Below are 27,440 nucleotides of genomic sequence, written 5' to 3'. Positions count from 1 at the left end.
TATTTATCTTCACAGTCACTCCTGTGGGGCTGACATCGTGTTTCTATTCTTAGCAAAGACACAGGTTTTAAGACATTGAGGACATTGCCGAAAGCTACACAGCTTGGCGGGTGCAAAGACCTGGATTCTGGGTAATTCTGAATCTCTTCCCCACTTGCCGGCCACCAGGCAAACTTGAGGCTATTTCCCTGGTCCTGGTGATATTCCAGGGTATCTCATGCTGGGGCATAATTGTTTACCAGTAAGCAAAACTGGCTCCCAAGAAAGTACACACAGACCTTTTACTAAGGTCACTGAGAGTTTCCAGGCTAAAGGGTTTTGTAGCTCAAGTAGTCTAAGCAAAGATTCCCCTTCTAGTTAAGTACGACATTTGGATTGTCCATTTCAGTTACTGATTCTGCCAGTCAGAAGCAGCACTCCCACCCAGTCCTAAGGAATTGCCCTGAATCTCTGCAATGAGCTGCTTTGGCCTTGAAAAGAAACCTTGAGCCAGAGAGTACAGAGGATGAGGACTTGCCTTTCATATGACCAACCCTGGTTTGGTCCCAGCACCACATATGTTCTGAGCTCTGCCAGGTGTGGCTCAAAAATAGGAAAAGAAAAGTGGCATTGTGTTACACTAAGGAAATGGGGAGGCATTGTGCTTCCACTAGAAAATCTTGGGGTTGGAGAGATAGTACAGCAGGGAGGGCATTTGCCTTGCACATGGCGGACCTGCTATCCCATCTAGTCCGCTGAGCACCGCCAGGAGTAATTCCTGAGTGCAGAGCCAGGAATAAGCCCTGAGCATCGCCAGGTGTGGCCCCAAATAAACAAAAATCTTTATAAGATAAAACTATGAGACGTGAAGTGCAGGAATGTCTGTGAAATGATCATCCAGAATTATTTTATAACAATTATCTACAGTAACACTGACCCCAGAGGGGGAGTTAGAAAGACACCCCTGTCTGTCGGCTTCCTAATTCCCTGACAGCTTTTCCAAGCAGAGAAAAAAAGGTAGCTTTTGGCTAACTTCAGAGGCTTTCCAGGGCCAAATCCGACATTTTCCAAAGTGCCTCCACATACTTGGAATTTTCCCCAGAAAACAGTAACTGTGCTGGTCACCTGCTCCATTCTTGGTCCCCGGCTTCCTCTGGTGCTTCTAGCTCCTTCTCTGCGAGCTTTCCGCTGGGCTGCCCTCACGGTCCCAGAGTCCCTGCCTGGCCAAGACTAAGATAAAATAAACTTGCTTTCCCCTCCCACGTTCTAAGGAGAAATATGGCTTGAGCCAGGCCATACATAGAAAGGGCATGAGGACAGCTGAGGACTGGTGGTTAGAGTCAGCTCAGCTCCTGCCCTGTGGGTTCGTGCACATGGGACTAACCTTGCCTGGTCGGGCCTGGTGCCCCCCAAGGCAGAGGCAAGGCCCGGTTCCTCACAAGCTAGAGTGTCAGGTCAATCTCAAACCCGCCCCGCCCCGAGCCACTGTCGGTCATACGTAAGCCACGCCCCCTCAGGGCTCTAGCCAGTTAGAAGCAGAATCCCGCCCCTGCTGCGCCAACCTGTCAATCAAAGCTAGACCCGGCTGCTCCGCCTCCCCGTTTCCCGAGCAACAGCTTGAGCTCCGCGAGCCGTGCGTCCAGTTTCCCTTCCTTACTCGAGCCTGGGACCCACGACGCAGATCCGCCTCCAGGGTCACCGCGGATGCAAAGCGCTACAACGGCCAAATCCCACCCCTGCTTTCCAGTTTCGAAGGCCACGAGCATCCCCGCTCCCGCAGATCTTTCTTTCGGAAATCCTCGAGAGGCCTTTCCCCCTAGGGTTCAAACTGCGCGTTCTGCAAGGTGGCTAGCTCTGTAGCCCAGCAGCTTGCCCCCCACCCTCCCCCGACCGCGCGCTCTGCCTCTACACTCCACAGCTCAGGTTTGCTGACCTCCAGGTGAGCTTGGCTCAGAGCCTGGCGTTGGGTGGAGGCCAGCTGTTGTATAAACAGTCTCTCTGCCTTCTGGGACAGTCTTCCCACGTCTTGAGGTCAACTCTGGTCTTGAGGCTGGCTAATCCTTTGCAAGGAATCGTAGAGGAATATTTTTTTTTCTTGTTTGGGGGGCCACACCAGGGATACTTTCGGGCTACTCTGGACTCTGTGCTGGAGAGGTCACTCCCAGTACCTCAGGCCAGGGGTGGGGGTGGGGGCAATGTGGCACCAGGGACCAAACGTCGAGGTAGAGGAATCTTACCGAGTTGAATCATTCTCCAAAAGAGTTTCCAGGGCTTCCTTTTCTCTCTTCCTTTATGCACAGTTCTTTTTCCTTTTGACAGTGCCAGCCCACGCAGCCCTAGCGTCAGGCCTTCGGTTCTTTAAACCAGTTTCTCCTTCAGAGGTGCTCAAACCAGGAAGGTTTTGCAACTGAATTAAGGACTAGGACATGTAGGTGAAACACTGCATAATTTGGCTTTTGTATAGCCCACTCTCCCCATCTCCCATGCCCAGTAAAAAACCAACCCTTGGTTCCTGAATGCCCATGATCCCGGAGGCCAACTAACTACTAACTACTTTCGGCAGCCAGCAGCTTCTTGTAGAAATGCCTCTAGCCTGAAATAAGCTACGGCCCCATGCTGCCCTGGGAGGGGAAAGGTTTTTCTTTCTTAGTCTTTCCTTTCCCCGGTGGTGTGGTGACCGCCATCTTACAGGGCCCACTAAAAAGAGGTACGAGCTTGCAATGATGCAATTTCTGGCAGAAACTTCTCTGGACTTAATTACTAAAATACCAGAAATCCAAAACCTCATATGCTCTTCATTCTCAGCAATGTAAAACAATTATCAAATGATTCCTTTTTGGCAGGCCTGATTGTTGGGGGAAAATTCCAAATAATAATAGTGAGTTTTCTGTTGAAATATTGAATGTAATCAAAGTAAAAAGAAAGTAAAGTGAAAATCATCAGCCACACAGGTGGGGGGTGGGGGTGGGATGGGAGGTATACTGGGGTTCTTGGTGGTGGAACATGTGCACTGGTGAAGGGATGGGTGTTTGATCATTGTATGACTGAGACTTAAGCCTGATAGCTTTGTAACTTTTACCATGGTGATTCAATAAAAAATTTTTTTAAAAAAAGCAACCCTTGTTGGGACCTAGCAGCTAAGGCATTTGCCTTGAATGCCTCATACCAGGGTCTGATCCCTGACATCACATATGATCCTCTGAGCTCCAGCAGGAGTGACTCCTGAGTCCAGAACCAGAAGTAAATCCTGGTTACAGCTGGGTGTGACCCAAAAACCAGAAGAATAAAGAAAACAACCCCCCAACCCTCTAGGGCGATCTTGTAGAAAACACAGGAAGCTCCTTCAGGGTAAAGAGTTTCCGTAAAGAGTGAATATTTGCTATATTGATCTATGAACTGGGGGAGATGGGGACCTGCATCCTAGTAGCTGCTGGCTCTGAGCTGGGGCTTGCTCCTGTAATAAAATCTTGACTGACCGCATGCAAGGCAGGCTCTTTAACCCCTGTACTATCTATCTATAAATTAAATATTCACCACTGATTTTATTTTCCTCTGACTGAAGATCTTCCCTTTTCTATCCCCAGAAAAAGATCAATGGATGATGATGATGATGATGATGATGATGATGATGATTACTATTGTTAAAAAAAATCTTTGCAGGGGCATAGCACAGCGGGTAGGGCGTTTGCCTTGCACGCAGTCGACCCGGGTTCAATTCCCAGCATCCCATATGGTCCCCCATGCACCGTCAGGAGTAATTCCTGAGTGCCTGAGCGAGGAGTAGCCCCTATGCAGTGCCGGGTGTGACCCCCCAAAAAAACCAAAAAACCAAACCAAATAAACAAAAAAAGTCTTGCTTCACCAAAATAATAATAATAATAATATTAATAATAATAATAAAGAAATGAAAGTCACCTTATAAAAAAAAATCTTTGCGGGGCTGGAGGAACAGCACAGTGGGCAGGGTGTTTGCCTTGCACATGGCAGACCCAGGTTCAAATCCCAGCATCCCATATGGTCCCCCTGAGCACTGCCAGGAGTAATCCCTGAGTGAAGAGCCAGGAGTAACCCCTGTGCATCGCCGGGTGTGACCCAAAAGGCAAATAAAATAAAATAAATCTTTGGGCTGGAGTGATATCACAGCGGGCAGGGCGTTTGCCTTGCACGCAGCCGACCCTGGTTTAATTCCTCTGCCCCTCTCCGAGAGCCCGGCAAGCTACCGAGATTATTTCGCCCGCATGGCAGAGCCTGGCAAGCTACCTATGGCGTATTCGATATGCCAAAAACAGTAACAATTAGTCTCACAATGGAGACATTACTGGTGCCTGCTCGAGCAAATCAATGAGCAATGGGATGACAGTGACAGTGACAGTGAAAAAAAATCTTTATTTGAAGGCAAAAGCAGTAAAGTCCACAAATGGTTAACAACATGTATGCATGTATCCTGAATCCCATAATGGTCAACAATCCACATGTCAATGAGCTTTTTTCTCCCAGAAGAAGTTTTTCTGGTTTGGGGTTTTAGGTTTTTTTTGTGTGTGTTTGGGTTTTTTTTTTCAGGGGGGGCGGTGGAGGCACACCTGACAGTGCTGGAAGACCATATGGAGTTCTGGGGATCAAACCTAGGTCAGCCGCACGCAAGGCAAGTGCTCTACCCACAGTACTACCTCTCCAGCCGTGGTTTGGGTTTAACTGAAGTTCAAGTTTTGTTTTGTTTTTTTTCTTTTTGGGTCACACAGGGGTCACTCCTGGCTCATGCACTCAAGAATCACCCCTGGCAGTGCTCAGGGGACCAATGGGATGCTGGGATTTGAACCCGGGTCGGCCGCGTGCAAGGCAAACGCCCTACCCACTGTGCTATCACTCCAGCCCCTGAAGTTCAAATTTTAACAGAGAATAATCATGGCTAGCCTTAGTAAACAGGGGGATTCACTGAAGGATTCTGTAGAAGCTTCCAGAACTAGAAAAGAAGCAAAACATAGGTCTTTTTAGATGAGGTCTAAAAAGACCTCACCTCTTTTTAGGTGAGGTCACTGAGCAGTTTAGAAGCCTCAGCAGCTGGAATTATAGCAACAGTTCCCTTCAAGCAACAATGAAACTGCTCCAGTCTCTGATCTCCCCATTCGTTTCTTTTCTTTTTTCTTTTTGGGGTACACCCGGCTGTACTCAGAGGTTACTCTGGGTTCTGTGTTCAGGAATTCTCCCTGGTGGGCTTGGGCAACCATATGGGATGCCAGGGATCAAACCCAGGTTGACTGCATGCAAAGCAGGCACCTTATCTGCTGGACTCTCCGTTCAAGTTTCAAAACTTAGTTCCACTTAGATCATTTGTTGTTTGTTTGGTTGGTTGGTTTTCATTATTCGCTGGGCCATATTCAGTAGTACAAGGAGACTACAAGGTGGCCGCGGCAGGGGATCAAATCCAGGCTTCTGCATACAATGAGCTAGAGACATCTCCAGGCACTAGATCTGAGGTTTACCCTAGGTGGTAGCCAGGAGTCAGGGTCAAGTTGCAAGGCCATTAGATAGCAGAAGTTCTCATTCAACCCTATGATTAGGGCTGTCCTCAAGAAGGGAGATTATTAGGTATCACCCCTGATTGATATTTATTGCATTATTTATTATTTTTTTCTTTCCTTGTTTTTTGGCAGTACTCAGGGGCTACTCCTAGCTCTGTGCTCAGGGGTCACTCCTGGTAATGCTCAGGGGACCATATGCCCTACATATCAAACCACGGTCAGCAGGATATACCACCAGTGCCTTAACCCCTGTGCTCTCACCAGCCCTGCATTGTTTATGATGAAAAGTCTTAGACAGATGACACTCAATTTAAACGAAGCCTTCTCCCACTGTCACAGACAGGCACCATATCTTCACTTTCCCCCCCATGATGATAAAAACACACACAACTTAAAATTTCCCATTGTAACCACTTTTTGTGGGTTCTGGTTGTGAATGTAGAACTTTGCACATACATGCAAGGCATATGCTCTATTCCGAAGGAGCCACATCCCATGTCCACATTCTTTTTTTCTTTTTGGGTTACACCCGACGATGCACAGGGGTTACTCCTGGCTCTGCATTCAGGAATTACTCCTGGCAGTGCTCGGGGGACCATATGGGATGCAGGGAATCAAACCCAGGTCGGCCGAGTTCAAGGCAAATGTCCTACGTGCTGTACCGTCACTCCAGCTCCCCGTCTCCACATTTTTAAGTGCACAGCTGAATGGTATTAAGTATAGTCACATGGTAAAACAGCTCTCCAGAGCTTTTCATCTTGCACATCTGAAGCTCTACCCTCGAAACAATAATATCTTCACTTTCCCATATCCTCAGCACCTGTGATAGTGCCTGCTCCACCCCAGTGCTCAGCATATTTGTTGAAGAAAAGAACTTAAAATCTCAAAGTGCCCTAAACCCCACTCAAATGTTATCTCATGTATGGTCACTAACACACTGGTTCTCAATTTGCTTTGCTCTGCAACAACCCCCAAACTAGTCAAAAAAAGAAACAGTGACTCATAGTTTTTGAGATTTAGGTCATTTATGTCCTGGAGAACAGAGAAGTATGTTTTCCCAGGGAGGCACATCAGAATGCTGGTGGAGTTGTGGCTTGAAATGTACCTCTGAGGGGCTGGAGCAATAGCACAGCGGGTAGGGCATTTGCCTTGCACGTGGCCAACCCAGGTTCGATTTCCAGCATCCTATATGGTCCCCCGAACACCGCCAGGAGTAATTCATGAGTGTAGAGCCAGGAGGAACCCCTGAGCATCGCCGGGTGTGACCCAAAAGGAAAAAAAAAATTAAAAATGTACCTCTGAGACCGCTGCCGAGATGTGACCCCGGGGGCCGCACGCACATGCGGCTCCTCTGCAGCTGCACAAGCATGAATCCAGACCCAGCTGCACCAACTTCAACATGGGCAGCTCCTTGCAGATTGTCTCCAGCCAGAGAACTAAGCCGCGACCCCATGCCCGCCCAGGAGGGGAAAGGTATTTCTCTCTCTCGCCTCTCCCTTCCCGGGGATGAAGGGCATGGGGACGCCATATTATGACGACCACAGATGGGGTTTACAAGCTTGCAATGATCGAATATCCGGAAGAAATCTCCCTGGACTTAGTTGTTAAAGTACAGAAATACAAAACTGCGCGGCTGCTAATGTGGCCACACAACCTCATTTCTCTTCACAACAGGTCTGACTTTAGTGGGGTGCTCCTAATAATAATGGTGAGGTTTGTGTTGAAATATTGAATGTAACCAAAGTAAATAGAAAGTAAAGTGAAATTTATCAGTTACAAGGCGGGGGGGGGGGGATGCGGGGGTGGGCGGGATGGGAGGTGTACTGTGGGTTTTTTTTTTTTTTTGTCTTCGGTGGTGGGATATGGGCACTGGTGAAGGGATGGTTGTTTCAGCATTGTATGACTAAGATTTAAGCCTGAAAGCATTGTAATTTTCCACATGGCGATTCAATAAAATAAAATTAAATTAAAAAAATGTACCTCTGAGCAGGTAGGGTGCTTGCCTGGCATACAGCCAACCCAGGTTAGATCCCTGGCACCACATATGATCTCCTCCTGTAAGATATCATTGGTTTGTCCTTTCTCCCTTGCCACAGAGTTTGGGCTTATCTGGTAATAATCTCTAAACAATTCTAGACTACATTGGTATGTCCTGCTCCCCTTGCCACTAGGAGCTTAGGTATATCAGTCACGCCCGTCAAGGTGCTCCCACTCCTTTGTCTATATGTAATCACTTCTATGCTCCCTTCCCCAACTAGTCAATCTGCTCTTCCTCTAATGAGACTGTTAATTTGTAAGGTCAGACCTTGGTAGGACAGTGAACTTGTATTGTAAGTTAATATTGCCTTGCTCCTCTCCTCGTGTCTTTTGAATAGTTTACTTTAAAACAATGTCCTTTTTGTATGGACAAAGAAAGACAGTTGTTAATATTCTTTTGTAACATGGGACTTAATTGGCTTCGAATATTATTCACTCCTGGGCATCTGCTTTCTCGACTTAAGCCTCAGCTGCCCTTACTTCTAGCACCCCCAAAAGCAGGGTCCCAGTGAGGAATGGGATGGACCCAGGGCAAGCGGTGAGTTATGTGCTACCCTAGCATCAAGATGGGCCTGGCCAAAGTGCCTAATGCTTAACTATATGTTAAGAGCTTAGTCATGGACATGTCATGTCATGATCCAAAAGCAACGACGAGACTAGGACCCTGCTAGGGATAGGAAAGACTAATCTGGCCTGAGCACTGTAGTCTGAGATATAGAAGATCCCAGGAGAGCAATTCTATAAGCTTAATGCATCTCTTGCTATGTCCATACAAAATGATTAATAATATGAATGCTTATATGTTAGTTGGACAAGGAGAGGAGAAACACACCCATGGAATTCCGCTCTTGGGCGGGTGTCCTGCTGAAAGAGAATCTGTCCTAGAAGAAGCATCTCCTGAGGGATAGAACTTTACCCCCTATTGATGGTGACCACACCTATGTGTAAGCCCCAACCCCTCATTCTTAGGGATTTAACTAGGTTGTGAGGGTGGGCTGGAGGCCAGTCCCAGTGTGAGTTCCAGGGCCAGATGTAGAGAAGCTAGATCGAGATCCAGATCCAGAGCGAGGAGAAAGAGAATGAAGCAGCACGGGGGCGGGGGAGGGGGGGAGGAGAAGCAGAGAGAGAGAGACGGGAGTGTATAGAGAGGAGATTGAAATAAACTGCAACTGAGACCAACCATCTTGGCCCCGTTCCTTCCTTCGCCTGCCTCATCATCGCCATCAACCTCCCCGGGGTGGGGAAAGCGGCTGGAGACTACCGAACGCAGGCAGCAGGAGAGACAGCGCGCCACTGCCCTGTGCCCTGTGCCCACCGTGCGGTGTGCCCCCGATGGCCCTCTCACCCCCTTTTTCTTTTTTGTGTTTTTACACACCCTCTAAGCTGCCAGGAGTGATCCCTGAACACAAAGACAGGAGTAATCCCTGAGCACTGTCAGGTGTGTGTGTGGGGGGGCACTATCAGATGCTTGTTCCAGGGGCTGGAAAGATTGTACAGTGGGGAGGCACTTGCCTTGTGTGCAGTCAACACTGGTTTGATTTCTGAGACCCTATATGGTGCCCGCAGTCACTCTGGGAGTGATCCCTGAGCACAGGGCCAGAAGTAAGCTCTGAGCACTTCCAGCTGTGGCCCAAAAGCCAAATAAAATAAATATAATACAAAAATATTTGCGCAGACTGGAGGAAAAACACAGGAATTTAGAGTCAATGCATTGCGAGCATTTGGTCACAATCCCCAATGCCCCACATGTGCTGAGTGGGCTGCAGCTCTGCTCTATGTGATTCCTGGTACCACAAGTGACCTCCGGTTACTCAGCAGCCAGCCCTGTGTGAACACCACAAGAAGGGTTCGACCCCCCCCCCAGCAGGCACTGCCACTTGAGGTCAAGTGCCAAAGCCAGGAAGTACAACTCCCGGCCAGCGTGTGTGTGAGCACTGCAGTGACACAGGGGTGCTCTGGAACTGTCATTTCTGAGCTCCAGCTAAGAGTGCAAGTATCACAAGGCAAGGAGCACAAACCTTGCGGAGCAGCAGAGCCTGGTATGTGAGCACTGTTACCTGATGTGTGGCCCTCAGTGAGCATCACAGCAAAAATGTGCGAGCACCACAGCTGGGTGTGTGTGCAATCTCTGGTCATCCCAGCAACATGAAGGGAACGAAGAGGGACTAATATATAAAAATAATATACAGTGGCCGGAGAGAAGGTACAGTCGGTAGGGTGCTTCCTTTTATGCGGTTGCCCCAGCTTTAATCCCTAGCACCCCAAATGATCCCCTGAGCTCTGCCAGTAATGATCCCTGAGCACTACCAGGTGTGGCCTTATATATATATACATATATATATATATTTATATAACAATATACAAAAATAAATTCTATTTAATTTATTTATTTATTGCTTTTTTGGGTCACACTCGGGGATGCACAGGGGTTACTCCTGGCTCATGCATTCAGGAATTATTTCTGGTGATGCTCGGGGGACCATATGGGATGCTGGGAATCGAACCCAGTCGGCCGCGTGCAAGGCAAAAGCTATACCCACTGTGCTATCGCTCCAGCCCAAATAAATTCTATTTTGTATTTTTCCCCATTTATGCGCATTAGTTTTGGAAATAGGGCAAATATTTATTAAATCGTTCATGGGCTGAGAGATATGTAGCAAGTAGGGCATTTGCCTTGCACACAGGTGACCTGGGTTCAATCCCTGGCACCCCATATCGTCCCCCTGAGCCCTACCAGGAGTGATCCCTGAGCACAGAGCCAGGAGGAGTAAGCCCTGAGCACCTCGATGAGTATGGCCCCATCAAAATGTGCGAGCACCACAGCTAGGTGTGTGTGCGATCTGTGTAAATATAAAACCAAATATATTTAATAAATTGTCAAACCTAAGTACTTAATGGGAATTGTGAGATATTTCTCTGACTTAGGATATCGTGAAAGATTACTGGGAAAGGAGGAGCTCCATGAATGTAAAATGTTTGAGGGGATGCACTGGAGAGATAGTACAAGGACTAAGTGCTTGCACGTGGCAGACCCCATTTCATCCCTGGCACCACATATGGTGTCCCAAGCACTGCCAAGAGTGATCCCTGAGCACAGAACCAGTAAGTATGCCCTGAGCACAGTCAGGTATGGCTCCACCCACCCCCACTGAAAAAAGCGTTGGGGGTCAGAGAAAGAGCTCAGTGAGCTGAGCACACGTGTTGCATGCTGGAGGATCCTTGATCTGTGATAATGCATATGGTTCTGTGAGCACCACAGAAGATTATCCCCTGAGCACCGCTGCCCACCACCATACAAATAAGTTCAAAGCTTCCTGCCCTAAATAAATGGGAGAGGAAAAGAATAAGGGGATATCACTTGTATTTGGGTCTCAGACCTGCTCTCTGTAAACTCACCAGCATTTTTTCCTAGTATGTCTTTGCAGAAAATTTCCCCCCCCCCCTCCAGGAGGAGGGGAGCACACCAGCCATGCTCAGGGGGTGCTCCCGGCAGTGCTGGAGGGACCGCAGGTGATACCAGAGATGGAAGCTGGGCTGCCCCGTGCAAGACAGTCGCCCTAACTGCTGTACTATGGCTCCAGCTTCCAGAAAATTTTCTCTTATTGGATTCTTAAAAATTTCATTTTGGGACTGACTGGTCCGAGATCCGGGTTGCTCTTGTAACCCGAGTAGAGTTCCCTAGGGACAGGGGCTGGCGCGGCGAACCTGGAAACCTGAGCTGCGCTGGCCGGCCAGTTTGGAAAAAGGCTAGAAGCACAATAGAGAATGGAGATGAGGACTGTGGGGGGAGCCCTTCTAGCTTGCCGGGGCTCCCCCAGGAGCCGGGCCTCCTGGGGAGACTCATCTCTGGAGGACGGGGCCAGCGGAAGGGGCTGGACTGGCAACCCGGGGTCCGTAAGCCTCCCCTCCCCCGCCCCCCACCCCAGTCCCAGGGAAGGGAGCGGCGGGGCCCCTCGCTGGGGTAGGCTTGTCGCTTCCGCCCCGCCGCAGGCGCCCTCAGGTGACTGGCGGGCGCCGGGCCGGCGCGGAGGCGGCGGGAGCCGCGGGTCCCCAGCTCCCTGGCTCATACATTAAAGATGCGGAGGCGCCGGGGCTGCGGTGCCACAAACATGAAGACAAATTTTTAATCCTGCGCCAGAAGATGCCGGGAGATGGGGGGCGCGGGAGAAAAATGAATTAGGTTTTTATTATGTGTTTTATTATGCTGTAATTGAACAGGATTAGGTGAGAATACAATATATTTCTGATGCGGCTGGCGGGGGGCGGGAGGGGCTGCCGGGGAGCTCGAGGACGCTAGGGGGTTCCCAGGGGAGGCCAGACAAGCGGCGCCGACGGGGCTAGGTGGGCCCCACCTCTCTCCGCTCCCCGCACCGGGGCGGTCGGGACCGGGCTGGGGGGTTGGGGGAGGGGCGAGAGGGGCGGCAGAGGCGGGGCTGGGTTAGCGACAGGTCCCACCGGCACTGGCTGGAGGAGGGGACGGGCTTGAGATAGAAGATCTGCTGGGTGGGGGAGGGAGGGGGGAAGGCTCACTAACCCATCCCACAAGGGAAATTGAGTCACCGAGGTGGAATGAGACGCTGCTCCGGAAAGACAAAGCGCCCTGGAATTTTTGGGGTCCGCGAGACACCCGGTTTGTCTCAGGCCACCAAGCTGCGGGGTTCCCGTCGATGCTGCTGAGACGCGCAGTCGTTCCCGCGGAGCCTGCAGCGTCCTGGAGCGGGGTCCCCTGGGCACGCGGACACTCTCTTACTCTCTTGCCTCCCCCCACCCCCAGTTCACAGATATATCCGGGTCTCACTCATCCCCCCCCACAACCACCCACCATCCCGCAGAGCCCCAGGGGGCCTGCTCCCGGAAAAGGGCCCCGTGAGCCGCCCGACAGCGTGCGGGTCCCGCGCCGCCCCCTCCCCGCCCGCCGCGCGCTGCGCCCCGGCCCGGGCCGCCTCATTAAGGGCGGCCGCCAGCTCCGCGTCTCACCTGCGCGGCGGCCCTCGCGCTCGCCGGGGACCCGCTCCTGGCGGTGATGAAGAGGCCCATTAGCCGCTTCTACCTTTAGGGCGGACCGGGCGGCTCTCCCCACCTCCCAATTAGGACATTAGAAACCGTCAACTAAGATTAATAGTTGCCCGGCTCCGGGGCAGGGAGACGAGCCCAGATCGCGCTGCCGCTCGCGCCGCCGCGCGGGCCAACCCGACACCGGCCGAGCGTACCACCTGCCGCCGCCCATCCTCTCTCCGCCGCCCCCGCCGCCCCCCGCACCCCCACCAACCCCCGAGGCTGTCAGGTGAGCCCCGGGATGGGGTCGGCAGGGTCGGAGGCCCCAACCCCTCTTCTCTGCTCCGTCTCGGACCTGGGCGAGCCGCAGAACAAGGCAGGACGCTTGGAAGCGTCGTAGGAAGATGCGTCCCCTCCAGGGGACCTCCACCCCCCAGCTTTCCCACGGACTTGATGGATGAAGTCCATCCAGACCACTCATCTTACAGGGTGGAACCGATTGCTGACCCCCTTCCTGGAGAGGTTCTTGGACCTCCTCCTTCCTCAAAGCCAATTCCTCCTCTTCCTGCTCTTTCCTCCTGGCCATCTTTTCCAGCGTACCTGCCCTATTGTGCAGTGACCTTTATTTGTGGGGAGACTTCATGGATATGTGCCTCCAGCACAGAACAGTGTGCCTCAGGCTGAAGAGTACTTTCGCGCACCCCAGTAATAGTGTTCAAACAGTGAGCGGGCAACAGGCTGGTTGCCTGTTTTTTTGTTCGTTTGTTTTAGTATGTTTGTTTGGGGGCCACACCCCATGATGCTCCATTCTTCCTGGCTTTACACCCAGGCATCACTCCTGGCAGTGCTTTGGGGACCATATGGGTGCTGGGGATTGAACCCAGGTCAGCTGCGTGCAAGGCAAGTGCTTTACTTGCTGCCTTATCTCTCCCAATGTTTGATTTTTATTCGAAATATCTGCTTTCTGTGCAAGCTCCCTCCACTCCCCCTTCTAGCTCCTCAGAGCACCTGCATCTTCTACTCTGTAGCAGAACTGTAACTTTCTATTTCCCTGATGGTGAGTTCATTGCTTCTCTCCCCAGAGGCCTTCCTTGAGCCTCTGCAAACCAGGTGGGAACTGAGCGTGCACAGTCATATTTCCATTGATAGCTTAGGGTGGTGGGAGAGCTCAAGAGTCTGAGATCTTCCACCTCCTAGTCTTTTGGGACTCAGTGGCCTGGAGAGGCAGCTTTGTGACTTTGCCCGAGGTCCCTAGTCTGCTGGAAGCATAGCCAGGAAGAAAGCAATGCTGCTATCCAGTATGCTGTTTCCTCTCATGCTAAAGGTCTGACCATCTGCTATCACCCGCCCTGGCCCCTCCCCAGGAAACTCCACACCAAGGTTCAGCAGAGCCCAGATTTGAACCCTTTTAACCTGAGAGCTGTCTGTCTCTTTATCCCTGAATCCGGAGACTGCTGAGCTTTGAGGCATGAGTAGGGAGGTCTTGGTTCTTGTACTATGTCAACAGTGACAATTCTCTTTTTTGGAGGAGTGCACACCTGGCAGTTCTCAGTGGTTACTCAGAAGTTAGTCCTGGTAGTGCCCAGGGGACCATAGAGAGGATGCTGGGAATCCAACCCTGGTCTGCTGCGTACTAGGCAAGAGTTCCAGCTCCAAAGAGCCTCAGTTCTTCCCATCAAGTCTCCAGTCTGGTTGTTCTTCCTTGGGGCTAAAGCCAGAGGAGCACTCTTCAGCTCTGGAGGGAAGTGAGTCTTCTCTGTTCGACTTCTCTCCAATCACCCCAACCCACACCCTCAACCCCATTAAGGGCAAATCAAGAACTGGGGTCGGGAAATTCAGGGGAGTAAAGAGCAAGTGGCAAGATTAAAGGGGCCTGAGCTTTTGGGCCACTTCTTCACGCCCCTCTAGTACCCCCCGCTACTCTACGGGGGAGCGGAGGAGGGGCCCGGCCACGGGAGGGGGCAAGATCGATCCTTCGCTGGGTTTTGATGACCGCAGGCTTTCACCTTGCAGATAATGGGGTGAGCGGCGGTAAACTCTCCCCAACCGAACGGGCTCCCCCGGCCTTAATGAGATAATCAATACTTGTTCTCGGCTTAATTTCCATCTAATTGCTCTTTAACGACGCCGGATAATGGGCCGCCTCCTGCGAGGCGTGAGCTGGCTGGGAATCCGACCCGCCTCGGACTCCCGCCCCTCCTCCCCCGGGCGGGGTGCCCTCGCGCAGGTGGGATGGGGGCGCACCGCGCTCGGCTCGCGGCCCGCCTCCTCGGCCCGGCTGCCACCTGCCGGCCTCGAGCTCCATCCCCGCCGGGGGCGCTGTGGGCCTCGGATGCGGGAATCCCAGCCAAGCCGCCGGGTTCTGGGCTCCGGGGCCGCGCCCCAACACGGCGCCTCTTACTCCGCTCTCCGTGCCGGAGCAGGCAGGACTCAGAACCTTCGGGCCGCGGGAAGGGCTCCTGCACAGGTCCCTTCCTCCCAGCCCTTCTCCCCTGTGCGGCCCGAGGCATTGGGTGAATTGCTGGGTTTCTGCAGCAAAGCCGGGCGCCCAGCCGAGCCACCTCGCTTGGTCTCCACACCCAGGCAAACACTGAAGAGGGGCAAGGAAGGCGTGGTGGCACCCCGCGACAGAGGATCACACCCGCGCCTTACCTGCCTGCCGTCCTCTCTCTGGCCCTTAAATTCCTTCTTTCCACCCTTCCCTGGTGGTGATGGTGTGATGACGGGGATGGCGCGCATGCCGGCGGAGATGCTCGCACACTCTTTGGGGAGGCCTTGCGCTCGGAGTTGAGGTTTAGCAGCTCTGGCCGTGGAGCTCATCAGGAATTCCGCTGCTTTTTAGCCATTTGGGTGGCGGTGCTCAGAGGAGTTTGTAAACCTTTCTTGTGCTGACACACCTGACTGGGATGGCCAGAAACCTTGGGGGCGCGGCGGTAAGGGCTCCTAGAGATCACAGAAACTCCTAGAAACCCTGTGTGCCCTGGGGATCACAGCTGCTGGGACAAGATGCACATGTGGGCCCCTGGGGATTTGAACTTGTGACTCTATGCGTGTAAGCTTCTGTACTGAGCCTGTACCTCCCAATTTATATAAGTCAAATAAAATGATAGTACAGAGTTAGAAGCGGTTACCTACAGGGAAAAGACGGGTCCATGACTGGGAGGGAGCATGATGGAGATTTCTTTATGCATGATTTTTAAACCTCTCTGCTTTTTGCTGTTTCTGTTGTTTTTATAATGACTGGTATGTGGGGGGGCCACAACTTGGTCACAATGCTTGTCACTTAGCTATGGTCCTCATAGGGGGTGCAGTGGGACACACTGGGAATTGAACTTTCAACCTCATGCTTGCAAGACAGGTGCTTTTGCCATTGAGCCATCCCTGGGTCTCCCGATGGGAGTTTCTGTAGGTATTTGCAAAGTTTTATTTTATTTTTTGCAGGGGAGATTGGGTCACACCTGGAGGTGCTCAGGAGTGACCCTTGATGGTGCTCAGGGGACCATATGTAGTACTGGGGATTAGAACCACAGATACAAGGCAAGTGCCTTAACTCCTGAATTATCTCTCTGGACTCATACACTTTTCTTGATCAGGATAATGAATTCATGAGTATTCATTTTGTAATAATTCATGAATATATAACTATTTTACATGCTTTTCTGCTTGTCAGATTTCAACATAAATGAAAAAAGAGATAAAAGCAGGAGAAAAAAAACAAAAAATGTAGAAAGAATCTAAACAAATTTATCAATTCTAATGTGGCTAATTCCCATGAACTTCACATAGTTTGTGTTTACTGGAAAAATTCAGAGACCTTAAAATTTAAGTTAAAATTCACTTCTGGAGCTGGAGAGATAACTCAATGGCCTGGAGTGCACACTTTACATACAGGAGGCCTGGGTTCAATCCCTGGCACCATATGGTCCAGTGAGCACAGCCTGGAGTGATCCCTGAGCACTGAGTTGGGAGAAGCATCCTAGGACCATTGGGCATCACCCAAAACAACAAAAAGATTTACTTCATATATATGTTGTTGTTTTGTTTTTTGGGCAACACCTGGCAGTGCTCAGGTCTAACTCCTAGCTCTGCACTCAGGAATTACTCCTGGCGGTTCTTGGGAACTGTATGGGATGTTGGGGATTGAAGCTGGGTCAGCCATGTGGTAGACAAATGCCCTACCTTCTGTACTATTGTTCCATCCCTCTTCTTATATTGTGTGTCAAGGCCATACTCAGTTCTCAGGTGCTACTCTCAGTCAAGTGCTCAGGGGTTGCCCCTGGCAGTGTCAGGGCTCGAACCTGGGCCTCCGGCATGCTCTCCAACCCTTTGAGTTATTTTCTGAATCCTTTTCAGTATATCTTAAAATTCAGCTTGTTTTATACCAGGTATTCCAGAAGGCTAGTCTTTTGGGCATCCTCATTTTGATTTAGTAACATCATTTGTACTGACTTATAACGCAAAGCTCCCCATTCTGGCTGAACCAACTTTCTACATTCCTTATTTACCTATAAAAATAACCTCTACTTTTATTATGAAAAATAATCTTATAAAATAAAGTGAACATTACATTCAACCATTTGCTTCACTCCAAATTCTCTTAGGCTGTTTATTAATGATAAACATTTACACTTTGATAAATATTTACAGAGTTGTGGTCAGTATCCATGTACTTTTTCTTTTCACTTCACATTGTTTACCTACAAATTCACTTTGGCTAAATTCACCTGTCATGGTACATAGCCTTAAGGTGTTTTGTCTTAATTGTCTATACCTGGCTTTCTTTGACTTAACTGTTTCTAATGTTCAGAGAAAGAGCAATTTCTCTGTAGCATCCCTAATGAGTCAGTCTGATTATTTGTTACACTTCTGCTTCTTCCTTCAAGTTACAGCCCCACTATTTTTACCAGCAATATTAAAATAGGATGCATATTAGACATAGGCTAGAGTATGTGGGTCCTCCCAAGTAATTTCTTACCAAAAAACACACTTTTTGCTTGGCTTCATCTTAAATTGTTCATTTATACTTCTTGTTTCATTGTCATATTCCAGTTATTTCTTTCAGAGTGTGTGTGTGTGTGTGTGTGTGTATGTGTGTGTGTGTGTTTGAAGGGGTTTTAGGCAATGCTCAGGGAGCATTTGTTGCTAGAATAGAACTCAGGCGGGGCCCGAGCGATAGCACAGCGGGTAGGGCGTTTGCCTTGCACGCGGCCGACCCGGGTTCGATCCCCGGCATCCCATATGGTCCCCCAAGCACCGCCAGGAGTAATTCCTGAGTGCAAAGCCAGGAGTAACCCCTGAGCATCGCTGGGTGTGACCCAAAAAGCAAAAAAAAGAATAGAACTCAGGCCTCTTGCTTGCAAAGCATGAGTTAGATCGTGGCTCTACATTTCAGTTATTCCATGGTTATTCTTCCAGAAATATCCAGTTATTCAGTTATTCTTCCAGAAAGTGTAAATCCAAACATCTGAGTTACAAGATCCACAGTGGAAAGCAAACTTCTCTTCCTCATTTCTTCTTCAATACAAGCATCTATAAGAAAAGGTGGGGAGGGGAGAGAGGCAGAATCATCTGCTTTTCAACATTTTTACTTCACCTTCCTGTGAATTTAGTCTCTTGTGAAGATATGACGGATACCAGCATCTGGCTGCTCTCCTTGCACCACTCACATGATATTGATCACACTCCTTTCCTGTGTTGTGTATAGCCTGTTTAAACTGAAACAACATTTTCAAAGTATGAATACACAAAAAATATGCCAGCAGAACTTCCTGCGGACCCTTAAATGATGAGGATCCCAGAATGTATCTAGACTTTAAATGATATCCTATGGAAATAACTTTTTCCTAGAAGAATTTTGATAATATGTGGTGCTTCCCGGAACACATCTTTACTTAATAGAAGCAGATCTTGGCCAGAGAGACAATACAGCAAATAAAGTGCTTGCTGGGACACAGTCAACCTGGTTCAATCCCTGACATATGTGGTCCCCCCAGTACCACCAAGAGTGATTCCCTAAGTGCAGAGTCAGGAATAAGCTCTGAGTACTTAGGTGTGGCCCCCGAAAATTTAAAAAAAAATAATAAAAGCAGATCTTGGCTGGAGAGATAGCTCAAATAGGTGAATGCATGCTCTGCATGCAGGAGGCCAGGGTGCGACCCCCAAGCTAAGAGAGGTGTGAACAACCTCGTGCATCTCCAGTGTCGCCCAAAAACGAAACAAAAATAAATCAAAGCACATCTGTATGTAGTCATGATGTCGACATTGTTGCTTATTCGTGCACGGTCACGGTCTCGTCACTAACAGCAAGCCCACCAGAGGGCGCTCGTTCCTTGTCTAATTCACCTTTCTCCATCAGCGACTCTGAAAATCCAGGTTAAACTTGACTTTCACATTTAATCCACAAATATTTACTGAGAATTCACTGTGCCGCTAGGCGCAGGGCTAGATCGACATGATACATGCATGAGTTGGGCACGATTTATAACACCAGAAGCTTAAGTATTGATTGCAAAGACTGAAAGTAAACAATGGCTACATTCAAGTGACGAGTTCCTAGATGTGCGGAGCTTCTTTAGATACTGGCTCCAAGCATTAGAAATAGCCAGTAACAATTCGTTGCGTTCCTGGGCCGCGGCTTCTCGAGTCCAGCAAACCATCTGTCTTCCAAGGCCTTTTTATAACTCGGAGCCACAGACTGCTCACCTGGGGTGGCTCCATTAGGCAGCTCCGTAATTTCAAGTCCCTCTCCCCCTCTCTTTCCGCAGAGCTTCCCGCAGTTCCCTGACGATTCATTTGGGCCCCACGGCCACACTTAGCGCTGGCCCCAGAGGCAAGGATGGCCCACGCCTCTCCGTCAGAGCGAGCGAGCTCCGCCTATTCTCTCTCCGCCTTCAAACCCGCGGGCTTTTCCTGTTCTGAATCCCCAGACTTCCTGTTCTGATTATCGCGACAGTTGCAAGACCTCGCGTGAGGTGTGCTGGCCGGTCCCTCTCGAGTGCCCGGGAGCGGGCTTGACCGTGCCGGCCACCTTTGCCTGCCTCTGCAGGGCTCCTCTCGCCAGGAGTGGCTCAGACGCGGCGGGGGGAACCCTACCCGAGAAGGGCTTGGCCGAACTCAGTTCGGGAGGGAGGGTTTTGGGCCTGACCCGGGGAGGGGAGGAGGGGACAGTCCGCTCCACTCTGCCGGGACCACGCACGTACCCGAAGCCGCCGCCGCCGCCGCCCGCCGCCACTGCCCCGGCGGTCTGGCGGCCGAGGCCCCGCCCCCGACTTCCGGTGGGTCCCGAGAGGCTCCAATCCTAGCGGAGCGGCCCGGCGCGAGCCCCACGCTGGGCGGGGCCTGGCTCAGTACCGCCCCCTCTCGGCTTCAAAGCGGCGCGCTCGCAGCCCTTCGCTGTCGGGACCGTGGCGGGGCTCTCGGGAAACACTCGGGACCCGCTAGGCGGAGCCTGGCGGACCCCCAGTTGAATGGGCAGGTCTCCAGGAATGCTCTCCTCCCCACGTCCAGCTGAAAGTGCCACGGTGGCGCTGGTGGCCGCGAGACAGGATGCCTCGGGCAGTGCCGGCCTAGCAAATCCTAACCTATAATCCCAACCCGGAGCGACGCCCGCAAGGAGGAAGCACCCTCCATCACCACCATCCCCTACCCCACCCCATCCCCGCCTCTCCCTGCAGCCGCAGCTCGGCCGGGAACCTCTAATTACCTCGCTCATCCGTGGGTTGAGGCACCTGCCGGATATGGGGAGAGGGGAGGAGGCCAGATGTGGGGAGACAGATGGAAGCAGTCTCTGGTCGGCGCCTTGGTGGGGGAAGTTGGATGCACAAACCTGCAATCGGCCCCGGGGAAGCCGTGGGTTTGCGGGAAGGTTACGTCGGTCCACTCTGCGCTCCCTTCCCTCCCCCAGAGAGAGCGATTTGGCCCGGACTCCTCCCTCCCTTTGCAGACCCTTAGGAGCGTCAGGTCGCTGGGGACAAGGCCTAGCTCTTTAAGGCAGCTCTCCGAGCTTCCCAGGGACCCCGTCGTCCCGCGCCTCTCACCGAAGCCGCGTGCTCCTCCCTTCCGAGCTCCCGGCTGGGGTGTTCGGTTACAGCACCTCGGCTTTCATTCGGCCCGGGCGGGGGGGGGGTGGCGGGAGGGGGAGCTGGTCCGTGAGGTCCTGTGCGGCCACAGAAAATTGGCAGTCTTGAGAACTAGGGGGAAAAGAGGGCGTGTTGTTGGCAGGGGGGGGTGCGGTTCGAGGGGCGGGGAGAGGGGTGGGCGGAGGAGCTGCTCTCTGAGTCCAAGTCCTCGAGGCAGAGTCGGGGTGGCGGCGGGCGGCCCCGCTTGCCTTCCACTCCTTGCTTCTGCTGCTTGGACATCCGGACTCGTTCGCAAGGCTTAGTACTGGACACTAGGTGAGCACCCTGGGTCTGAGGCGTCACCCCTACCTCCCTGCGCCCTGGGAACAATCTCAAGTCTATGCTTCTCCACCCATTCCCAGGCACCTCGAGGGTAGGGGCGTCAGATTTAGAGGGTGTGTGGTGGTGGTGGTGGTTCTAGGGGGAGGTGCTGAACGTATGTTCTGCGCATGACCGAGCTTTATCACCCTCTCCTCTCACCTCTCCCTACCCGACCCCCCAGGAACATCTCCAACCAATTGCCACCCAGCATAACGGGGATGCCCCTTCCAGGGCCTTCCGTCTTCAAGGCGAGGGTCTTCCTGAGGCCAGGACAGCAGGGGAGGGAGCAAGTCCAGCTCTGGTCCAAGGAGCCATGAGGTCGCTTCTGACCCCCTGACCTGGCTTCCCTCCCCGGCAGAGTGCCACCAGCTCGCTGATGCCCCGAGTGCTCGCAGGGCTTCCAGCTAACCATGCCACCGCCGCCCGCGGCTGCCTCGGCGCTGCCCCTGCTACTGCTGCTGCTGGCGGTGCCGACGCCGTCCCCGACCAGCGCGCGGCCGTCCCCCGGCCCAGAGTACCTGCGGCGCGGCTGGCTGCGGCTGCTGGCGGAGGGCGAGGGCTGCGCGTCCTGCCGGCCGGAGGAGTGCGCCGCGCCCCGGGGCTGCCTGGCCGGCCGGGTGCGCGACGCGTGCGGCTGCTGCTGGGAATGCGCCAACCTCGAGGGCCAGCTCTGCGACCTGGACCCCAGCGCCCACTTCTACGGGCGCTGCGGCGAGCAGCTGGAGTGCCGGCTGGACGCGGGCGGCGACCTGAGCCGCGGGGAGGTGCCCGAGCCGCTGTGCGCCTGTCGCTCGCAGCGCCCGCTCTGCGGCTCCGACGGCCGCACCTACCCGCAGATCTGCCGCTTGCAGGAGGCGGCCCGCGGGCGGCCCGACGCCAACCTCACGGTGGCGCACCCGGGGCCCTGTGAATCGGGTATGCACCGCCCCGGGGCGGGGGGGGGGCCGGAAACCTTTCTGCTTGCGCTTTGGGGTTCCTGGAGGAGGCAGTGCTCCCTGCGACGGCATCGACGCCAGGCCAGCGGAGCTAAAAAAAAAAAAAAAAAAAAGAGGAGGACCGACGAAGAGGGTGGTGGAGCCGCCTTGAAGGTGCGAGTCCAGAGCTTTGTCCGCAACCGGCGAGCGCCCAGGCACGTGGAAGCTCCACCCGGCTGGCAGACAGCGCGCCTTTGAGGGGTGGGCGAGGCGCCAGTGCTCGGCCTCAAAGCGTACAGGGGGAAGAGACTCCCAGACTTGCCCTGAGCCGCTGGAGCCCGGGCAGGGAAATCGGGCACCAGTGAAAAGACAATCCCGCCCTGCAAGCCGCAGTCTCCCTCCGTCTCCGGCAGCTGGCCCCAGTCCCCTTCTGCGCGCGGCGGTGGGGTGGGGGCATTAGCCTAGGAAGGGCTTCCAGGTCCCCCAACCCGGGGAGCTTCGGGCTGCTCAGTCTTCTAGTCCCTTCTGCAACTAGGAACTTTCACTTCCTGAGCCCCAGCGGGGTATCCGATTTGGCTGCACTACGAGGAAAACAAACACTCGGCGGGGTTCCCCCGCACTCCCTCCACCTCCCCCCACCCCCCAACTTCGCTGGGCTTTCTGCCTGCTGCCCAGGTCGGGTTTCAGGTTCGGTCTTTGCCACGTGGAAGGCTCCAGAGAGTGGGGAGGGGGGAGGGCGGCTGGCTCTGGGGGCCTTTGGGAACTGGCTTGTAAAGGCGAGGTGGGAGGAAGGAGGTGTGAGTTACCGGCCAGGCAGGATGTGGGGATGTGGAGCAGGGCTGGGGTGCCGAGTGAGGACAGGGGGGCAGTTAGGGACAGTGTGAGCCCGGAGAGGGTATCTGTGCAGCCCATCTGCAGGTCTCCCTCCTCCGTGGACTGTGCTTCAGGTTGTGTTTAGGATGGATGCTGAGACACCTTCCTGGAGGTTCTAATAGGAGGCCCTTGCGGGCAGGGTGTCTGCCCTGTTCTCAGGCGCCCTGCCTTTTGCATCCCCCCCACCCCCCAGAGCCTCAGATAGTATCACCCCCCTTTGACATTTGGAATGTGACGGGGCAAGATGTGATATTCGGCTGTGAGGTGTTTGCCTACCCCATGGCCTCCATCGAGTGGAGGAAAGACGGTCTGGACAACCAGCTGCCTGGCGATGACCCCCACGTCTCCGTGCAGGTAGGGGCGGGAAGCAGAGCGCAGGAAGCCCAGCCCCCTCCCTCAAGAAAAACCCTAGTCGATTCCTCCTCTGGCTCCAGTTTAGGGGGGGACCCCAGAGGTTTGAGGTGACGGGCTGGCTGCAGATCCAGGCTGTGCGTCCCAGTGATGAGGGTACCTACCGTTGCCTTGCCCGCAACGCCCTGGGCCAGGTTGAGGCTCCTGCCAGCCTGACAGTGCTCACCCCAGGTAAGAGGCGCCCCTGAGGAAGGTTGGGCTGGGGGGGGGTGGGGTGTTGACCTTGGAGTGGATGTGCCTGTGAGTGTAGCTGCAGGCACACACACCCCTTCCCCCAGACTGGGGCAGGCGGGCACTGCCAGTCCTGATTCTTCCTTCTCTCCTCTGCCCGCGCATATGTGCAGACCAGCTGAACTCCACGGGCTTCTCCCGGCTCCTCCGCCCACACCTGCTTCCCGGGGAGGTGGCTGACAGTGAAGAGAGCGAAGATTACTATTAGGTCAGTGGCCTGGCCGGGTGAGTGGCCCCAGGGTCCACTCTTGGAAAGCAGGGATCCTTTCTACATCACTTTAATGCCCCAAGTAAGGGAGTTCTTGGAGGTGGTTGTTGGAGACAGAAGCTGAGGATGAGAGAGGCAGAGTCAGGGGTGGGGTGTTAAGGGGCCCTGCATGGGATGCTCTGGCCAGCAGTGCCCAGCAGAAATCTAGCAGACCAGTGGCTTGGAGGTCTCAGCTGCTGCAGGTGCCTAGGTGGTGGGAGCTGGGGGACGGAGGAGCAGCTGCCGAGCAGAGTCCCCCGTTTCTCTGTAGCCTTCCCTCAGGTTACCCTGAGTTCAGTTCCCTCTCAGCCTGCGCTGCTAACTGCCCTTCCCATAGCTCCGAGAACCCCCAAAGTTTGCCCACCTTCAGTGTACCCTTCTTCAAAACTCACTTCTAGAAATTTACCCTCTCCTCTGAGTCCCCATTTTCCTGACCTCCCCAGGAGAGCCGCACGGTGTGGCCAGGTGGGTATGGGATCACCATGGATCATTTCTCCTGCCCTGGGGTGGGGAGCACCTGAAGCCAGCTCCCCTCTCTGACCTGGGAGTGTCCGGACCAGCGCCTCACCCGGAACTAGGCACAGCAGCACCCAATAAAGATCTCTGGACAAACAGATGGGAGGATGCTCACGGCTCACAGCACATAGCAGGCGAGCGGGAAGACTGTGTTCCAGCCTCTCTGCTTCCAGGAGTCAACGGTCCTGCTCTTAGCACACGCCCACCAGGTGGATGAGACTGGGAAGCTCCCAGACTGCTCCTTCCTGTCTGGAAATACATCCGCCATCCTCTGTTCACCTCACTTTGTCCTCTCCCCAAGTAGAGTTGGGGACCTGTCCAGGAGGAGCCCTAATATAAAAGCATGCGCTGGATGGAGGAGGGTTTGTTGTTCGTTTCCTTGCGCACTCACCCTAGGATCCCCCTAATAATCCACCCATTCCCCCCTCTGGAACCCAAGTCTTGGAGAGAGAGTCTGCTGCGTCCTCTGGGAGGTCTGGATGTCCGACACAAAGCTGCACTGTTCTGCTCCCCCCCCACCCCCCGCCCCGTCTCTCTCCACAACCTCAGATCAGAGCAAGGTACAGCGCCGCGTGACTGAAGGAGAAAGTTGTTGAAAGCTGAAGCGCCCAGACCCAGCGTCCAAGCGTGTGGGTGGGATGGAAGTTGGCACCGCCTGGCAGACATGGATGTTGGCTGAGTGTCTGAGCCTGTCCTCTGCATCAGTTGCACCAGCCACTCTCTTAGAAGGGGCATGGCCAGGAACCCTCCGCACCCGGGGATAAGATTGAGGAGAGTCTGCCCGGGGGTCCTGACTACAGTCCCACATTCCCAGGTGCACCCCACTTCTCAAGTGCAGGATTTGTTTGGTGGGCCACACCTGGCCGTACTCAGGACTTACTCCTGGCTCTGTGCTCAGGGATCACTCCTAGGGGGGTCTCAGGGACCGCATGTGGTATTGGGGCTCGAAGCCGGGTTGACTGCAGGCGAGGCAAGCATCTTCCCCACTGTACCACCCCTTTGTCCCTCTTGCAAGGTGGACTTGGGGCGAATTTCCAGAAGCAGGAATAGAGGTGTGGGTGGTGTTGGGGCAATGCAGGGTAAAGGGTCCTGCTCTGGCCTGCAAAGGGAGAGGTAGGTCTGCCCCTCCTTCCCGCTGCTCTTGGTATTTGTCAGGGGGTTGTTCCCCCGGGGCCGCTCAGCTGGGGGCGCCTCCTACCTACCGCACCCACCTGCGGATCTGAGGCTTCACCCGGTCCCAGAACGTTCTGCGCGCCCGGTATGTCGTGACTCTTGGACGGCGCTGACCAGCTGTGTAGGATGTCCGGGTGCCGCCTCCGCCGAGCCTCAGTTTCCCCTCTCTCCGCGGCCCCCCGCCGCTTCAGACCCCGCAGCCTGCAGAGGGGGAGCGGGTGCCGCGCCCTCCCCCTCCCCTCCGCTCCCGCCGATGGCTTTAATAACATCGCTGGAAAGTGACACGCGATTTATTATTAAAGTAATGCGGGGACGGGAAAGGTTTAATAAACGCGCTGAGATGCCGAGGATTATTCACCGCAAATAAATGAGAGCGCGGGCGGCGTTTTAATAAATAATTTCCCGCCGCTCCCGCGGGAGGAGAGGGGAGGAGGCGCGGGGGGTCTGCGCGGCTGCCAGAGCCCGCGGCCGCGCCTCCCCCCACGCCTCCCCAAGCCTGCCCGGCGCTTCTCCACCGCTCGCACCCGCACCCGACGTCACGAGGTTTTTCCGGGGAGCTGATCCGGGGTGCACCCCCGCCCCGGAGCAGGGCAGGTCCCGTTCCCTTTCCTACCTTCCCATCCCACCGGGGGATTGCAAACTGTTTCCTGAAGGCCAGCCAGAGCGCGCTCTTCCTTCTGACCAACGTCGGCTGCACCCGGGGTGGACGAAACCCGAGCCCCCCCCCCGTCCCCCCCCCCCCCCCCGCCGGCTCAGTCTTGCACCGAGTAGCTCACCGTGAGGATGCGTCTGTCTGACCTTGACCCGGGACAGGTGTGCGGCGCACAGCGCAAGGGGGACCACAGGGGGACACCTGAACAAACAGAGTAAACATAGACTCAATGTCAAAGGATGGAAAACAATCCTGCAAGCAAACAACTCCCTTAAAAAAGCTGGAGTGGCCGGATGCGCAGGAGCCACGTGTGTGCGGAAGAGCCAGGGTCCCCTCACCCCCCCCCCCCCCCCCCGCCCGTCGTTGGGGAGCCGCTTTACTCCTGGTGGTTGGGGCCCATATGCGGTGCCGGGGATCTAAGCTGGGTTGGCTGCATGTAAGGGAAACGCTCTCCCCGTTGGACTATCGCTCCAGCCCGTTTTTTAAAAAAATTTTATATGGGACAGCTGTGAGCGCTGAGCCTACTGGGAGCCCCAAGGGGGGCCGCCAGCCCCCTCGATCGGAGACCTGGAGCCCAGAGAGGATGGTCCTGATTCCTGGGAGAGTCGAGGTCCATTGCAGACTTTGGGGAGCCAGGACACTTTCACCGCTGGGGCGGGGAAGGAGAGTTGGGGGCTGATCGCCCGAGGTTCTCCCGGCTCCGCCAAGTTTCGGGCCGGGCCGAGAGAGACGACCCCTTTGGCGACACCGAGGAGTGCAGGGAGTGGCGGAAGAGTGCCACCTGGTGGATAGTTTTAGGTTGTGTCGGTTACGCCGGGGCCAAGCGCCCCAAGGACAGTTACATAAACTGGTAAATTTGAATAAACTTAGTTATCTGGAGAAAAATAAAGGGTTTCTGAGTCACTTATGTATATGATCTAGCATTTGTAAGTTTGGCTTATATATGACATCTCTGTGTGATATCCATATATATTACATTATGCGCCATTGTTTCATCAAATTTCCCTTTTTATTAAAAAATACTGGGAGGGGGGTCATTGGGCCACACCTGGCAATGCTGAGGCTTAATCTTGGCTCTTCACTCAAAATTTATTATTGGAAGGGCTCAGGGGTCCATATCGGGTGACAGGAATCTAACCTGGGTTGGCAGCATGCAAGGCAAATGCCCTACCTGCTGTACTATTGCTCCAGCCCCTATTTTTAAAAATTTACCTATTTATTTTGATTTTGGGGCCATATTCAGCAGTGCTCAGGGCCTACTCCTGTGCTCCGTGTCCAGATCACTCCTGGAAGCCTGGGGAAAGCGTATGTGATCCTGGGGATTGAACCCGGGTTGATTGCGCGCAAGGCATGGCTCCTCCAGGGTACTATTGCGCTGGCCCTAAATTTCCCTTTCTAAAATATGTTCTGCCAGGGTGCTGGAGAGATAGTACAGAGGATATCCACCAGGGCTCT

The 27,440-nt window shown here is 53.7% G+C and overlaps 1 protein-coding gene across 1 annotated transcript; it reads left to right on the top strand.

Annotated features, from left to right (window-relative positions):
- Positions 1 to 20,850: 20,850 nt before the first annotated feature.
- KAZALD1 (Kazal type serine peptidase inhibitor domain 1) lies at positions 20,851 to 24,308 on the top strand. The gene is made up of 6 exons (XM_004616344.2): positions 20,851 to 20,923; positions 21,327 to 21,883; positions 22,949 to 23,109; positions 23,190 to 23,337; positions 23,511 to 23,605; positions 24,260 to 24,308. The coding sequence occupies exons 2-5, from the start codon at positions 21,379 to 21,381 to the stop codon at positions 23,603 to 23,605; spliced, it is 909 nt and encodes a 302-aa protein (XP_004616401.2). The 5' UTR covers positions 20,851 to 20,923; positions 21,327 to 21,378; the 3' UTR covers positions 24,260 to 24,308.
- The last annotated feature ends 3,132 nt before the right edge of the window (positions 24,309 to 27,440 follow it).

Source organism: Sorex araneus, chromosome 11, assembly GCF_027595985.1.
Source record: "Sorex araneus isolate mSorAra2 chromosome 11, mSorAra2.pri, whole genome shotgun sequence".
In the NCBI taxonomy this organism is placed as follows: domain Eukaryota; kingdom Metazoa; phylum Chordata; class Mammalia; order Eulipotyphla; family Soricidae; genus Sorex; species Sorex araneus.
The sequence above is the reverse complement of the archived record's forward strand: the minus strand, read 5'-3'. Positions and strand labels throughout refer to the sequence as shown.

Excerpts from the sequence above, each read along its gene's own strand:
- KAZALD1 (XM_004616344.2), top strand. The coding sequence starts at position 21,379 with ATGCCACCGCCGCCCGCGGCTGCCTCGGCGCTGCCCCTGCTACTGCTG. Across the intron at positions 21,884-22,948 it reads CCCGGGGCCCTGTGAATCGG|AGCCTCAGATAGTATCACCC; the intron begins GTATGCACCGCC and ends CCCACCCCCCAG. Across the intron at positions 23,338-23,510 it reads CCTGACAGTGCTCACCCCAG|ACCAGCTGAACTCCACGGGC; the intron begins GTAAGAGGCGCC and ends GCATATGTGCAG.